The following is a 17,511-nucleotide window of genomic DNA, read 5'->3' as shown; positions in this document are numbered from 1 at the left end:
TTATATAAATTGTTATTTTGGTCCTTACAATACCAAACTTTCCACTTAATTTTATACTTTGGTATGTCTGATGATATGATTTAAAATATTAAATGATTAATAATTTGATCAGTTACTCAAAACTTGAGCAGACTATTTTTATTTTACCAAATACTTTTTTACTTTTATTCAAGTAAAGTTTTATTCAAACTCTATGTGAATAAAGTTATTTTTTTAATTTTAAGCTAATTAAAAATCACTCAAAATGCATTTAAGTCATTTTTATACAATATTAGAAATATATTTAAAAAATGCAAATAAATAATTCAGTCCCTTTTTAAAAATAAAATAAGTATTTTAATGCAATAACAAAGCATTTCTTTATTTGTAGCAAAAGACTCATCTTTTAAAAAAGAAAATAATTTAACATCAAAATGTGAAAAGATAAACCCTTTGTGCTCCTCTTATCGATACAGTGCAGGGCTGATCTGTTCATTATTTTTTTGGATTAAACCAAAAAATACTGGATAGAAAAAGGAGCCTAATAAAATTTTATTTTATTTTTTACAGGATTTTAATTCAGGCAAAGCAAAAACCTTTCCAGGAGTTAATAAGGAGTTCTGGGAGACAAAGGATTTATTTTGTTATATTTAAATGCAAAACGTATATATTTTGTACAGTTTTGGTTTAAATTACTAGCCTGAGTATGTTATTTTAGTAAACTGCATTTTTTTGTGTTTGTATACTCCAGCTAATCATTAATCGATAACTAAATCAGACAATATGGACCCTAATACAATTAATACAAATTAATTGTATTAATTAATTTAATACAATTAAATTAAAAACTGTAATTCAAAGACTACAGTTTGTAATCTTTGAAAGTTACATCATGAAACAGAAGTAACTATGTTTGGACCTAAAGAGGAACCATCAACAGTCAGCAAACAGCGATTACAGCTAAAAACAAAATGATCTAAAACTAAACTTTTTTTTGTTGACATCTGGAGGAATGACGAACAGAAAAACTCAGAACCCGTCTGCTTCTGTTTACGAGACAGACAGCGAAACATAAACAAGCGGCTCGCTGCTGTCAGACGGCATTAATGGAAACCACTTCAGTCGTAAACAAAGAGGAAAACGCTTTTAAACGGAGAGCAAAAGTTACAGCAACCTTTTATTGTCGCTTCTGGCTCATAAAACAAAACGCTTTTATCTCCCGCCTATTCATGCCTCTTTGAAATTTCCTTCATCTATTTTCTGAGAAATCATAAAAAAATATCAAAAATCTGCATAAATAAATAAAAGAGGCAGAAAAGAGGGAAGTTATTACAAAACTACTGAATATACTCAACATTTATCCTGATTTAAATCTACAGAGGAAATTTTAAAGGTTAGGAAGGAAAGTAGGTAGGTTAGGTAGGTAGGTAGGTATGGATGTATGTATGATTCATCTCTCTGTTCCTCTTAATGTTAGACGTGCTAAACTGAAAAAGCTTCATGTTTTCTGAGTCGTTGATCCTGATTGGCTGGCAGAGTTCCGACCTTTGCTGTGATTGGTTGGAGAGAGGTTTGGAAGTTTCCACAGCAGCCGACGTTCCTCAGCGTTCCTACAAACAATCGGGAGCGTCGTTAAGCTTTGATCAATAAATGAAGAGACACTGAGCATCTTCAAAAACAAAATAATTTCCTAGATCAGCTAAACCAGCAAAAAGAGAAAAACTGGAGCTCGAATGTGAAAACTTACTAGAGACCGAAACTAGTAACTGGTTACTTTTACTCTGGCATTTCTTACACATTTTATTTTCTTTCTAAATTTCTGACTTTAGTTTCAATAAATTTATGCCTTTAATCATGGAAAAAAAAACTTTTGACTTTTCATTAGACAATATCCATGTTTTGTCTTCTAAAAATCTGTAATTAAGCTCAAAGGTTTTTAATAGGCCTAATACTGTCATGCTGCTTAGACACATTTTTTGTTACCAGCAGAGCAAGTAAACATGTCTGTGCTCTTTACACTGCAAAAACACAAAATCTTACCAAGTATTTTTAGTCTAGTTTCTAGTGAAAATATCTTAGTACATTTAGAATGAGACAAAACTAACTTAAAAGTAACTTCAGAATAATATAGGAACTTGTTTTAAGTAAATAATTCCTTATTTTTTATTTTAATAAGTTCTAGTTCCACTGACAGATTTATGTAACTTATAACAAGACTTTTTCCCATGTTACAAAAATATAATTTTCCAGTAGAGCTAGTACATTTTTCATCAATATCAAGGAATTAAGGACTTAAAACAAGCTCCTGTATCCTACTAAAGAGTTATTTTTAAATTAGTTTTGTTGAAATAGGATCTTGTTTTAAGTTAATAATTCATTAACATTGGGAAAATGTCTTAAGTGAAATAAATCAGCCAAATAAACCAATATTAAGCAAGCTTCTATATCTTGCTTAAAAGTTACGTGCAAGTTAGTCTTGTTTTATCTAAACCAAAAATACCTGGTAAGATTTTGTGTTTTTGCAGTGTAAGGAGACCCAGGACAGTTGGATCAGTTAGTTGATGTGATCAAAAGATAAAAATCATTTAGTTTGTTGTTTCTGTCCCTAATCGTGCTGCTCACCAGGAGGCGGGCGGCTGGCACTGCAGGTCTGTGGCAGTGTGGTCCAGCGGCAGCAGCACCTGGACGGCGGTGAGCTGGGTGGAGGGCGCCGTGGCGGGGCAGCAGTGGTAATCCAGGGAGACCCGGGTCACCGTGCCGCTGCGCTGACACTCCGCCGACAGCAACAGAGGCGCTCGACCCGGATCCTGAGAGGAAACCTGAGAGGTTCGCAAAGGGAACGCGTTTTAAAATTAATTTTCAGAGGTTTTCCATTTAGCTTCTTTTTATGCCTCATTTATGCAAAATTGACATTTCTCCTTCCTTTTGGGCCTCAACTGCTTCTAAAGAAAACCAAAGTCCTTAAAAGAATAACCAGGCGTTTTTGACAAGGTAATATTTTAAAAATGGCCGATGGCTAAGTTTCATTCAACAGGCACTGCGCCGTTACCTAGCAACCTCAGGCTGTCACCTAGTAACCCAAGCTAAGCTCCAGAACGTTTGGTCAGCTGGTTTTACCACTGCTAGAAAAGACAAGTGTTTTGATGTTCACTTACCATTCAGAAACCACTTCCGCTGCATTCATGTTGGTTGTGCAGGAGGCTGTACTAATGCTTTTCATAGATGTCCTGTTGTGTAATTGTGCATCTGTTTGCAGCCATTTTCATGTGTGAATGTAAACATTGAGCTGGGGGCGTGGCCAGCAGCGGCTTATGTAGATTTAAAGTGACAAGCCTAAAACAGCTGAAAGGACCTTAAAATAGACAGAACTGAACAGACCGAAAATCTGATTATCTAAGAACGATATTGTGCAAAATATGTAATGAACATGTTTAGTATAACCCACAGATCTGTCCTAAACTTGTTGAGGAAACACAATAGGTCACCTTTGAGATCCATGCAGAAAATTAAATGAGTAAATCAGTTTCGGACCTGATACTTGAGAACAGCGATGTTGTAGTAGGAGGCCTGGGGGTTCAGCTCGGCCTCTTTCTGCAGGTAGAGCTGCAGAGCCTGCATGTTGAACCAGAAGTCCCTGCTGTCCGGGTCACTCTGCGATGGATCGCTGCAAAGCAGAGTTGGGCAGTATCTAGTTACATTCACTCAGTTACATTTACTTGAGTAATTTTATCATGAAGTATTGCTACTCTTACTTGAGTATGTGTGTGTATATATATATTTATACAAGCACATCTGTGTTTTTTTGCACATATATTTTTTATTTATACAAATGAATTAGTTTATAGAAAGTATGGTGTTTTTTTTCTACACTGCACTATTTTTTAATTGTTTTTCCATTTCTGCTGCTTTTCTTTTGTTATGTCTACTTTCTGCTTTGACAGCTTAAACTTTACAATTTTTTTGGACACATAGCATTATCTAATCTTCATTTATTTAAAAAGATTCTGCATCCTATATGAATGATTTTCATTTTGGTACCAACATTTACACAAAACTTTACATTTTGGTCCACCTAATGTAATTTTTAAATATTAAATTACTGATGTTTTGATAAGTTACTCAGTACTTGAGTAGACTTTCTACTAAATACTTTTTAATTTTTGGGTTTTCCACCAGCCTCTGCGGCGAGGACACAGTGAATTAAATACACAGACAAATAGATCCATCAAGGTTCGGGGAGAGAGGGCAGCTGACCTGTAGAGCAGCTTCTGATTGGGCAGGAAGTTGTCGATCTTTGAGATGTTGACAAGCCGGAAGCTGAGCACGGGAACGTTCGGGTTGGCTGTGAAGATCCGAGTGATCCCGGCTGGGAAGGACATCATTAAATCACCTGTGATCTTCACCAGACATCTGAAGAAGAACCAGAAACACTGGGAGCTCATCCTGCTTTAACCAACTAATAAAATCCGACTGCGGTGTCATGGTGATGTCACCAGGCTGACCGGTTGTGCTGTCCGCCTTTGAAGTATGCGTTGATGTATTCTGTTATGGCGGCTGCGACCGGCCAGGCGTCCTGTGTGCTGAGGGAAATGGGGCTTGGTCCTCTGGACAGGTGGACTGTGGAGAGGATGTAGATGAGGGTTAGGATTCAAAAGACTTTTTACAGTTAAAGGTTAGCCGAATGAACTCATGCTAATTAAATTAAAGCTTTTTAATGCAACCAATCCTGGAGACATTAGCTGACCTCTGGAGCTGATCCCTAGATCCAACAGATTCCTGATCAAAGATCTGGTCTGGCTCTAGTTATGGTAGCAATAATCTAAACTGTATGTTAAAGGTTATTTTACAACATTGTTCAAATTTCCTAACATTACAGCAACTAAAAAATCTTTCCATTATTTTGGACTTAAATGTAACTAACCCACTAAAATCAACATTTCTTTCCCGGATTAACTGTATAAATAGGCTATATAGGTTTCTATTTATGTTCCTGTGCAAATTTAGATTTATTTCAGTAAATTTGTTAGTATTTTGACAAAAAAAATAGTCTCAATGGGCTTTTGGTTGAATTGGGGCCTGCCATGCAAAGCAATGGCAGGAACCTATTGCTATTCTCCCAAGAAAAGTTTCTTTATTATTGGGGCCTGCCATGCAAAGCAATGGCAGGAACCTATTGCTATTGTCGGAGAAAGTGTTTCTTTATTCTTTATTTTTCTTCCGTAACCGTTAATGCGGCTCATACCGCTGGGTGCACACCTACAAATGAGGTATCAAAACCTGCAGAAAATTCACGCCATTCCAGCTATTACTTCTGGTGGGATTTGGGCTTAACGTCGCGACATAATTCGCAAAAAACTACGAAAAAAACCCCATTATAAGTCAATGGGAAAAATCCTAGAAATACCCTATTTTTGAGGATTTTCTGTGTCGTCACAAATTCACCTAGAAATGCCATTCAAATTTCATTTTGTAGATACGTCTGTGATCTCTTCGAAAGTGAAGACGGCTCGTCGATACCAGTTACGGTTTGTCCACAATTTGCCTCTAAGCGACCCAAAGTTTCTCATTTTTCCTAAAGTTAGAGTGCGTCTCTGGCTGCTTAGAGTGAGAGATGAAGACAACTTTTTCAGCCCAAATCATTTTTGAAATCGCCATCACGCCCACAAATATCGCACGATTAGTATCACAATCGGTCCTGACATTGATACGCCTGTCTGCTCCGGTAAAATGTTTTCGAAATTTATCTAGACCGTACGGTTTTCTGTCACGGTGCTTCAGAGCAAAGTCATGCGACAGGATTTTCTGAGGCTGTCTGAGGCTCTCTCCCATGTATTTGAATAGAATTTCAGATCTGGGCACAACATTTCTTTCTCTCATCACTGTAAATGCTCTGACTGAGGTACAGATATGAATCTCGGGACTATCGCAGAAGACACATAGGCCTCTCATACGCTCGAAACGCTTTTCGAATATGTATTACAGTTCCCGAACAAGAAGGATTTGTTTCCAATGCTTTTTTTCAGTAAACCGTGTTGGCTCAAACACACAATTGTGTGTTTGAGCATGTATGACTCACAGCTCACACCTGCTGAGACCATTATTTACCATGGCAACGGAACTCAAGAGGCTGTTGGCTGCTGATTTGGACTACAAATACGCATCGCTGTAGTTCTATCTATCCTCAGTTGAAACAGATCAGGACTGAGAACTGGCCTTTAGAACTACCCGCTGCTATGGGCTGTATATAACTGATTTAACTCAGTAACTGTTACACATGGGATTATTTTGGAACTTTAAAATTAAGCATACTGAAAATTTCAAAATAAAAGCCTTGACTATTTTACATGACGTAATTGCTCTTTTTGGCCGTATATGACTTTTTCATCCAAAGCAATGTTACACATGGGATTAGTTCGGAACTTTAAAATGGAGCATAATAATAATTTCAAAATAAAAGCCTTGAATATTTTTACATCAGGTAATTGCTGTTTTTGGCTTTATGTGACTTTTTCATCCAAAGCACTGTTACACATGGGATTAGTTTGGAACTTTAAAATTAAGCATACTGAAAATTTCAAAATAAAAGCCTTGAATATTTTACATGACGTAATTGCTTTTTTTGGCCGTATATGACTTTTTCATCCAAAGCACTGTTACACATGGGATTAGTTCGGAACTTTAAAATGGAGCATACTGAAAATTTCAAAATAAAAGCCTTGAATATTTTTACATCAGCTACTTGTGTTTTGAGCATTATATAACTATTTTAACCCAAGGACTATTACGCATGGGATTAGTTTGGCCCTTTGAAATGAAGTTTAACAAAACTTCCAAAATAAAAGCCTTGACAACATTTTAAATCGTACTGAATGGTGCACGTCCGCCTCGCTTAACGTTCTTGTGGTTCTCCGCGTGCCACTGATTACGTTGCGGCGTTCTTTAGCGTCGACGCCAATTTGTGGCGTGACGACGCCGGGCCCAAGCCCGACGGGCGCGCCTTGGCAGGCCCCGGCTAAATTTCTTCAGAAATTTTGTTTTTCTAGTTGGGGCCTGCCATGCAAAGCAATGGCAGGAACCTATTACTCTACACCCAACAAGCGTCTCTTTAATATTATTATAATTCTTTATTTTTCTTCCGTAACCGTTAATGCGGCTCGTACCGCTGGGTGCACACCTACAAATGAGGTATCAAAACGTGCAGAAAATTCACGCCATTGGAGCTATTATTTTTGGTGGGATTTGGGCTTAACGTGGCGACATAATTCGCAAAAAACTGCGAAAAAAACCCCATTATAACTCAATGGGAAAAATCCTAGAAATACCCTATTTTTGAGGATTTGCTGTGTCGTCACAAATTCACCTAGAAATGCCATTCAAATTTCATTTTGTAGATACGTCTGTGATCTCTTCGAAAGTGAAGACGGCTCGTCGATACCAGTTACGGTTTGTCCACAATTTGCCTCTAAGCGACCCAAAGTTTCTCATTTTTGCTCAAGTTAGAGTGCGTTTCTGGCTGCTTAGAGTGAGAGATGAAGACAACTTTTTCAACCCAAATCATTTTTGAAATCGCCATCACGCCCACAAATATCGCACGATTAGTATCAAAATCGGTCCTGACATTGATACGCCTGTCTGCTCCGGTAAAATGTTTTCGAAATTTATCTAGACCGTACGGTTTTCTGTCACGGTGCTTCAGAGCAAAGTCATGCGACAGGATTTTCTGAGGCTGTCTGAGGCTCTCTCCCATGTATTTGAATAGAATTTCAGATCTGGGCACAACATTTCTTTCTCTCATCGCTGTAAATGTTCTGAGTGAGGTACAGATATGAATCTCGGGACTATCGCAGAAGACACATTGAACTGTCATACGCTGCAAACGCTTTTCGAATATGTATTACGGTTCCCGAACAAGAAGGATTTGTTTCCAATGCTTTTTTGTCAGTAAAATGTGTTTGCTCAAACACACAATTGTGTGTTTGAGAGCTCAGCGCTCAGAGCTCACACCTGCTGAGACCATTATTTACCATAGCAACGGAACTCAAGAGGCTATTGGCTGCTGATTTGGACTACAGATACGCATCGCTGTAGTTCTATCTATCCTCAGTTGAAACAGATCAGGACTGAGAACTGGCCTTTAGAACTACCTGCTGCTATGGGCTGTATATAACTGATTGAACTCAGTAACTGTTACACATGGGATTAGTTTGGAACTTTAAAATTAAGCATACTGAAAATTTCAAAATAAAAGCCTTGAATATTTTACATGACGTAATTGCTCTTTTTGGCCGTATATGACTTTTTCATCCAAAGCAATGTTACACATGGGATTAGTTTGGAACTTTAAAATGGAGCATAATAATAATTTCAAAATAAAAGCCTTGAATATTTTACATGACGTAATTGCTCTTATTGGCCGTATATGACTTTTTCATCCAAAGCAATGTTACACATGGGATTAGTTCGGAACTTTAAAATGGAGCATAATAATAATTTCAAAATAAAAGCCTTGAATATTTTTACATCAGGTAATTGCGCTTTTTGGCTTTATGTGACTTTTTTATCCAAAGCACTGTTACACAATGGAATAGTTTGGCCCTCTGAAATGAAGCATACTGAAAATTTCAAAATAAAAGCCTTGAATATTTTTACGTCATGTAATTGCTCTTTTTGGCCGTATATGACTTTTTCATCCAAAGCACTGTTACACATGGGATTTGTTCGGAACTTTAAAATGGAGCATAATAATAATTTCAAAATAAAAGCCTTGAATATTTTTACATCAGGTAATTGCGCTTTTTGGCTTTATGTGACTTTTTCATCCAAAGCACTGTTACACATGGGATTAGTTCGGAACTTTAAAATGGAGCATAATAATAATTTCAAAATAAAAGCCTTGCATATTTTTACATCAGGTAATTGCGCTTTTTGGCTTTATGTGACTTTTTTATCCAAAGCACTGTTACACATGGGATTCGTTCAGAACTTTAAAATGGAGCATACTGAAAATTTCAAAATAAAAGCCTTGAATAGTTTTTACATCATGCAATTGCTGTTTTTGGCTTTGTATGACTTTTTCATCCAAAGCACTGTTACACATGGGATTAGTTCGGAACTTTAAAATGAAGTTTAACAAAACTTCCAAAATAAAAGCCTTGACAAAAATTTTAAATCGTACTGAATGGTGCACGTCCGCCTCGCTTAACGTTCTTGCGGTTCTCCGCGTGCCATTGATTACGTTGCGGCGTTCTTTAGCGTCGATGCCGATTTGTGGCGTGACGACGCCGGGCCCGAACCCCACGGGCGCGCCTTGGCAGGCCCCGGCTAAATTTCTTCCGAAATTTTCTAGTTATTATTATAATTCTTTATTTTTCATCCGTAACCGTTAATGCGGCTCATACCGCTGCGTGCACACCTACAAAAGAGGTATCAAAACCTGCAGAAAATTCACGCCATTCCAGCTATTACTTTTGGTGGGATTCGGGATGAACATGGCGACATAATTCGCAAAAAACTACGAAAAAAACCCCATTATAATTCAATGGGGAAAATCCATTGAAAACCCTAATACCCTACTGGCTAAAACAGAGAATTGTCTCCCCCAGCTGGCTCAAATGAAGTATTGTAAGTCTGAAAAGCGAAAAGAGCAAGTATGAAAAAAAAAAAGATTGTGCCTTGGATATACTGGATTAAACAAAACTTTAAATTTGATTGGTAAACATCCAACAGGTAGATGTGAGTGTGGTATGGATATGGAAACAGTAGAACATGTAATAATTAATTGTGGAAAATATAAAGCAAGTACAATAAATTAGGAAATATGATATAGAGACATTTAAACTTAATAAGATATTAATTAAACACAAAATAAATAAAGCGGTTATTACATGTTTGAAGGTAACAGGATTATATGTAAGACTTTAGATTGGGGAGCGGTTAACTGAAACGTGGGGCGTGCTAACCCCCTGCGCCACCACAGCACGCCCCATGAATATTTATGTTATTTCATAAAATTTCTTAAGAAAACTAAACTGATAGAAAGGATTTAGTGTTTTTTTTTTTTAAGTTGCGCCCTGATCCACACTCCATACCAGTAGGTGGCGGTAATGCACACCATTAAGTTGCTTGCCAACCGCCATTAAAAACAAAAAGAAGAAGAAGAGCTTTCTGCTTCCGACTGTTTGGTTAAGGTAAGAAGTGTTTGTGTTATGTCCATAAAATATACTATTTAATTTCATTACTATATTATTAGAACTGCTTACAGTTGTTAAATGTAATGTGTTCTTTAAGAAATGTGATCGATTTTAAAAGTTTGACTGCTGTGGGATATTTTGTTGTGGCTCTGATAGCGTAGCTGCTAGCTTGATGGAACCACAATTTGTTCACATGTTAGCACTTTGCTAACTGGCTTTCGTGAAACCAGTTAGGCTACAAAATCTCTGTTAACATCAATCTGATCAGCTGAAATAAGGCAATTTTGTTTTACCTCAACCTAGAGCTATTGTGACTTGCAGAAATTGCCACAAATAACCGGAACTAGCATATTAAGCTACTTCACTGAATCAGTTGCTTCGGATACAGATACTCTCAGCTGCCGTCTTGTGCCGACAGCGAAAAACAGCAGAACTACATAATATTAGCTTGGTATGATGTAAATTATAATTTTTGTTTGAATTACATAAAATAACTTCATGATCTGAGTTTTTTTTCATTATGCTTGGCCTATCAATAATTTCAAATAATAAAACATAAAATATCTGGGTTTATTTTGTTCATCCGAACCAGAACCTCCAGGTTCTCCGTTGTAGAGTTTTACTGAAAATCAGCGGAGAAATATCTGTAGCGCAGCAGCTGCGGTACAGTCTGCCCACTAGAGTAGAACTGAACCGAACCAAACATGAACGTATTTCATCGCCTAACGAAAGACAAGGAAGCAAAGAGATTTCGGCTAAAGAAATCTGAACTTGATTACATTGCAGCATCCTTTAGCGTCGATGCCAATTTGTAGCGTGACGACGCCGGGCACAAACCAGACGGGCGCGCCTTGGCAGGCCCCGGCTAAATTTCTTCAGAAATTTTGTTTTTTTTCCTATTGCTACCCAAACGCATCTGAGGATGTAACCATCTCACTGAGGCACACGGCTCCGCCCAGCAGCTGGATCCAACAGGTTCCAGAGCGGGACGACCGCAGCATTTATTGTAATGTTACTCAACTTTTCAAATGTGTTTATGGGTGTATTCACACCAAGTAATTTCAACCAAACCAAATGCGAACTTTTTTTTTTATTTGGTGGGGTTTGCATTCTAATTGTGCTTTTTTGATTATTGCTTCCATTTGACAGGAAAGATGAGGATAAAACGGAGCACAAACAACAGAAAAACAAACATGGAAGTTCTGGTTGCTGCGTTTCTGTGTGAACAATAGTGCGGAACTAAATTATTCAAACAAAAACTAATCTTAAAATAAATAATATATAAAATTGTGGTCCAAATTTTTGGAATTATAATTGAATATTTTTTTTGCCATGGGATATTTCAACTTGGAAAAATAAAAAACCTTTTTCTAATTCAAATCACTAATTTTTTTCTCCTGAAGAGAAAATTTTATTTGCGCATGTCAGAAATCTTTGGTTACGGTTCTCAAACTTTTGTTTTGATGCTTCCTGCTTTTGGTTGAACTCAAAGAATTTTGACAGCTGGAAACATGAACATTGTGGGCGGGGCCTAAAGACAAACAATATAAGACGTGTCCCTATTGGTCAGCGCTGACTAAAGCGGCAAACTCAGATCCCGAGCAGACACAAGGAGTGGTGATGTACTTCTGTTTAAATTCAGGCCACATCGATCATTTTCACTTGCCTCAATAATATTAAGACAAATTTACGTCCATACAGCTGCATGTTTGTGTTTTAAAGTCAGTTGAAGTTTGTTATAGCAAAGTAAAACACATGGTTTGTCCTTTTCATTTACATAAATCATTAATTAAGGTTTATAGTGACCAGGAACTCACTCTGTCTCTGTTGGTCCTGGTGCTGGTAAGGGAGCGGGGAGGCCTGACCCACCCTGGCCGGACTGGGCCCTCGGTTCTGCGACCCCCAGTCGCCGTCCCTGGCCTGAGCCCCCCAGTCGCTCGGACTGGAGGACGAAGAGGACGTCAGGGAGTGGCTGGGCTCCGGCAGAGGAGACGAACACAGAGACCGGGACTGAAACACAGAGGGACAACATGATGGCCGCCATCTTTAAGGCCCTCGTTCATAAGTCAGATAGAGCTGATGACAGGGACTCACTCGCTCGCTGCCGCTGAGTCGGGCTGACGACCTTTTGGACCGGGTCGTTCTTTGAGGAGCAGCGGAAACCACTTCAGTCGTGTCGGACCTGTAGTTATGTTTGGACCCTTTGGGAGAGAAAAAAAAGAGCTGAAAACAAAGGCATACCAAAAAAATGGCAGCAAATATAACAAAGATTGATCTGCTTAAATAAAATGAAGAAATGTAACATTCTCTTGAGGTCCAACATGTTTAATGAGGCATTTTTCTCAAGTGAGGTAAAGCATAAACAGCTCCCTCAACATCAGACATTATACTTGATGAAAGTAAGGACAGAGATTCACATTTAATACTTCCATTTGGGTCTGAACTCCTTCAGGTCAATCACTTTAAAAACAAATAAAAAAACAAAACAAAAAATAACAGCAGTTTTTTTGGGCAGTAAGTGTCTGGAAAATGAGTCGTTTCAAAAACCTTCTGAAAGTAACATTCCAAATCAGCAGGCACAGCCGGTCACCTAGCAACCCCAGCAGAGTCCCGCCCATCACCTAGCAACCCCAGCAGAGTTCCACCCGTTACCTAGCAACCCAAAATGAGCCCCAGTGTGTTTTGTCAGCTGATTTTATGCACTGCACAATGGCTGCTGGAAAAGTGTTTTGTTGTTGTTTTGTTGTTGATCCAGAAGCCACTAGCTGCATTCTTGCTGGTTGTGCAGAAGGCTCTACTAATGCTTTTCGTTAACCATTTTGGACCGCATTTTTATTTACACTCATGTGTGAGTGTAAATATTGAGTTGGGGGGCGTGGCCAGCAACAGATTATTTGGATTTAAAGTGACAAGACGCCCTAAAACAGCTCATTGTGAAAGGAGCTTAAAATCTGATTATGCAAGGATGATTTTGTGCAAAAAAAAAGTAATGACCATGTTCTGTGTAGCTTATAGAGCTACTAACCTGTTCAAGGAAGCATAATAGCTCACCTTTACATAAATAAATATTCTATTTGACTTTCTCAACAGGCTGAAGTAAAGAGGAGTAAACTTTGGTACCCTTGTGTGAGCCGATGCTGCAGGTTGTCATCTGCGTGTTGAGGTCCAGGCAGTCCTCGTCTTTGTCCGTGGAGAAGCACAGATCCTCCTGAGGTCCGGAGTGCCGGGTCAGAGGAGGGGCGTTCCGCCGTGGCTCGCTCTCTGAAGACCGGTGCTTCCTCCGCTCCCCTCCTCCTCCTGCCTCCATCTTTACGCCTCCGTCCTGTGACTTGGAGCAGTTGCTGTCGCTGAACGGGTTGTGGACAGACTTCCAGTGGGTCAGCTCCTTCTTCGGCGGAGCTGAAGCCACGTCGACTACCGGTCTGCTGCTGCTGTGTGACGGGATCATCCCAGCTGCTGCAGCCAGCGACGACTGGTGAGTCGGACTCCCGATCATCGTGATGGCAAACGGGTCGTCGGACGTAACCGGCGGCGGGAGGCTTCGGTCCCGCTTCCTCTCTCGATCTTTACGATTGGAGGAGGATGAAGAGGACGAGGAGGAAGAAGGGGGCAGGAGAGTTTTTGTTTCGACGGAAAACGGGTCCTTCCGTCTGGTTTCCTGGGAATGGCGCGGCGGAGGCAGGCGGGTCCAGGCGTCAGACAGGTTCAACGTCTCCTGCGTCCTTTCGAAGCTGGCGAAGAACGGGTCCTCTGTGGGAATGTGTTTGCAGTTCCACACCGACGACTCCGACTGGGAGAAAGCCGGGAACCTGACAGAACCGGGTTCCGTGTCTGGAGGCGCCCGCGATGGGCGCGTTGAGGCGACAGACCAGACGTTAGCGGCGGCGTCCTGCGAGTTGGAGCTGCGGCCAGAAGAAGACTCGTAGAAAGCGGAGAGGAAAGGGTCGGCGGGTCGGCTCAGCGTTTGAGTTTGTTCTTTAGTCTGTGACACCGGCGGCCAGGCGGCCCAGCCCACCAGCTCAGGAGACGGACCAAGAGGCTGATGGGACGGCGAGTCCAAACCGGAGTCTTCAACATTCTCTGGTGATGAGGAATCAGATGAGAAGGCGGCATCTGAAACGCAAAACAAAACATTTTAGATCAAATCAGCACCAGAGCAGGTCAACCATTAAAACCTCTTAGGCTCCGGTGTTACACAGTTTAAAGTATTTTAATGTTTTAAATCTACAATATTTAGACTTTAGGGAGAAATTATGCAAAAACCCCGAAGAACTCATGGCTAACTAAAATAAGAAGGTAGGAGGCAACATTTGTGCCAAACTCATGTGATAAATATTGAATAGTGAATAAAAGTGAGAAAAATATCTAAAAGTCAATATTTCTTTACATATTTTCTAACACTGTACATTTCAAACCAATGTTATAAAAACCTCATAACCTTAAACTATTATTACTGTATGACTCTTACAAAGTAAAAATATTCATTCACTATGTTCTTCATTTATGTCAAAGTGAACAAAGACATTACATTCAGAGGCACCAAACGCGTTCTGCTGTCTGAACTGATCTCGGCTGTCGAAGCTTTTGGACTTGAAGGCCAACTCCAGCGGAGGACCAAACAGGCTGTCAGAACCCGACGCCGTCGAACCCAACCTGACAGAGGAAGAGCAGACACAAAGTCATACCTCACACTGAAAGTTAAGTACAATGTAAAAGGCAGTGATTACTAATGCCTCAATTTCAGCTTGTTTTTAATTTTTAATAGTTAATGTGAAATGATTTATTTATCATCAGTTTTTGAAGGGGACATGAACACTGACATGACACTGAATTAAATATGACATAACACAAAGAAGTCCTTATGAATGTTTATGACTGTTATGAAGTGTAAATAATGCTACTTTTAATGCAAAGTTGCATTAAAACGTGCATTAAATGTTCATTAAAGGTGTCAACTTTCCCTTAAAAGTGTCATTATTTACCAAATGACACTTATTAACAGTCAAACATTCATGAAGACTCCTTCATGTTTATGATTTGTGTTGTATCACGATTATTTATGTCATAAACTCCTTCAAATAAAGTGTTACCATAAATTCATATTTGAACTTGAGACTTAAAGTGATGTATTGCATTTTAAGAAATAAAAAGTGTTCTTGAATAATAAAAAAATAGAACTGAGCTGTTTTTTTTGTTAGCATTTTCTCTTTCATATATTTCTTTTATTAGCTTCAGTGGCTACTACAGAAAGCAGAAATGTGATTAATTGTCAGAATAATCGATAGATTACTCCATTACTAAAATAATTGTTTACATCAGCCCTAATTATAATAAAATAATAAAATGTTGTTCATTTTTTTCTTGTACATCTGTGAATAAATATTTATATCTCGTAGAGCACTTCTGGATAGATGAAAACTACATCTCGTTGCAATGACAATAAAGTTTAATTCTATTCTATTCTATATTTTTGCTGAGAGCTATGCTCTTAAGCCCAAATGTGTACATGCTCTCACTTCTGCATTTCTTTTAAATAAAAAAGTTTTTCTTCTTGTCTGACCTCCAAAGATAACAGGAAATAAGGATTTGAAAAACCACCTACTGAGCATGGAAGCCATGATGGATAAAAATAAATGAATGATGCAGAGAGGCCAAGGTGAAAACCTGCAGAGCTTCAGACTGCTGAAAAGGCCACTAATGACGCAGCTCAAGATCTAAATGCGTCTCTCTGCCCTGAAAACAGATGGACACAAAGAGGAGATGAAGCAATGAGGCGAAAGGCAGACCCCTCTCACCTGTCGTGATCAGTGCTGGAGGTGGACCTGCGTAGGCCTTCCTGGTCTTTGTCTGCAGAGACAGGACACACATGAGATAATCTGACTCACAGCAGAGGATGTTCCCTAATCAGTATTAATCAGCAATCTTCCTCGAAGCGCTGAGAGGAGGCGGCACAAGGGAAGAACCCATCAGTCGGTTCCTCTACAATAAATATGAGCATTTAGTCTGGAGTCACTGAGCTGCAACAACTCCTCGCGTCGAGGAGGAATATTAATCTGCTGCTGCTGAATTTATGAGAGACAGACTCCCTCCCACTCCCGCCTAACCTGCCGACAGATAACGACCCAACTGGTGATCAATCAGGCCTTAGAGCACGAGCTGAGTCACCTGAGACTAATTGGAGTGGAGTGGCTCGTGTAAGGTCAGCTAATGAAGAGATTTACTGTCTGTGGGGGGCCGAGAAGGTTTCTCTGTTAGGTCTCTGCTAAAAAATGACATGGAGAGAATAACTGGTTTCTACGGAAGAGGATTAGGGTTAGTGAAAAAATAAAAAAGAATTCTGAACAGTTTTCTGAGATCAAGTGAGAATTCTGAGTGAAAAGGTCCATATTCTGAGATTAAAGTCATATTACTGAAAAAGTCTAAATTATGAAAAAAAAAATTCAAATTCTGAAAAAACAAAAACTGAATTCTGAGATTAAAGTCGTAATACTGAGAAAAAAACAGGAAATCTACACATTTCTTGAGTTCTCTGCGGGTCCACTGTAGGATAAAGCCTGTGGAGAGGTTGCAGTCTAGTGCAACTTGTTTAAATCTTGATTCTGTCCACGGTTTTCTCAAATCTTCCTACTGCAGCTTTGACCCCATAATGTTGAACACATTGTTTTTGATATGCATATTTCTGATGCGGGGCAGCGGGTAGCTCTGCTGCCTTGTAGTGAGACGGTTTGAGGTTCAAATCCCAGCATGCTGCCTTTCTGCATGTTCTACATGTGTGGGTTCTCTCCAGGTGCTCCAGCTTCCTCACACAGTCCAAAAACATTACTTTTAGGTTGATTGGTCTCTTTAAAATGGGAATCCACATATTGCTGGTTATAAATGACAAGTCTATTAAAACAATGGTTACTTAAATCAATATAAACAGATAACTTTTTAGATTAGAACTGTTAAAATCAAATCAAAGTCACTTTGAAATAAAATCTGCTTCAAATTTTGATAAATTAAAAAGAAATAGGTTAGTTTATCCTTTTTCTTGTTTATAATTTTCTTTGCCAATGTTTAGAATAGAATAGAATTACTTTATTCATCCCAGCAGGGAAATTATTTATAATAGTTATTTTAAATAATAACTATTAGTAATTAAGTAAAAGGAGGCTAATAACTACTTTCCCAGCAAAAGGTGATTAACACCTTTGTGATGCCGGAAGTCGCCGGCATCACAAGCATAATTTCACTTTGAGTTGATCTGCAGTTTCGGTTTGAGTCGGAAACCGCTGACTCACCTCGATGCGAGGCGGCTTCGCTGTCTTCTGATCGGCCTCCAGCGGCGCTGGAGTTTCCTGTA

The 17,511-nt window shown here is 39.1% G+C and overlaps 1 protein-coding gene across 1 annotated transcript in view; it reads right to left on the bottom strand.

Annotated features, from left to right (window-relative positions):
• The window catches only part of LOC102235822 (F-BAR domain only protein 1-like), a 55,209-nt gene that overhangs the window by 1,411 nt on the left and 36,287 nt on the right, over window positions 1-17,511 (bottom strand). The window contains exons 15-25 of the mRNA XM_014470566.2: window positions 17,450-17,506; window positions 15,965-16,016; window positions 14,698-14,822; window positions 13,290-14,282; window positions 12,264-12,370; window positions 11,987-12,179; window positions 4,482-4,596; window positions 4,234-4,389; window positions 3,511-3,643; window positions 2,602-2,798; window positions 1,525-1,589 (exon numbers count right to left, since the gene is read on the bottom strand). Of these exons, the coding sequence (XP_014326052.1) occupies window positions 1,525-1,589; window positions 2,602-2,798; window positions 3,511-3,643; window positions 4,234-4,389; window positions 4,482-4,596; window positions 11,987-12,179; window positions 12,264-12,370; window positions 13,290-14,282; window positions 14,698-14,822; window positions 15,965-16,016; window positions 17,450-17,506 (2,193 nt within the window). The remainder of the gene's footprint in view (window positions 1-1,524; window positions 1,590-2,601; window positions 2,799-3,510; window positions 3,644-4,233; window positions 4,390-4,481; window positions 4,597-11,986; window positions 12,180-12,263; window positions 12,371-13,289; window positions 14,283-14,697; window positions 14,823-15,964; window positions 16,017-17,449; window positions 17,507-17,511) is intronic.

The sequence above is a fragment of the Xiphophorus maculatus genome, chromosome 9, assembly GCF_002775205.1.
Source record: "Xiphophorus maculatus strain JP 163 A chromosome 9, X_maculatus-5.0-male, whole genome shotgun sequence".
NCBI lineage: Eukaryota > Metazoa > Chordata > Actinopteri > Cyprinodontiformes > Poeciliidae > Xiphophorus > Xiphophorus maculatus.
Note: the sequence above shows the minus strand (reverse complement) of the source record. Positions and strands in the feature narration are given on the sequence as shown.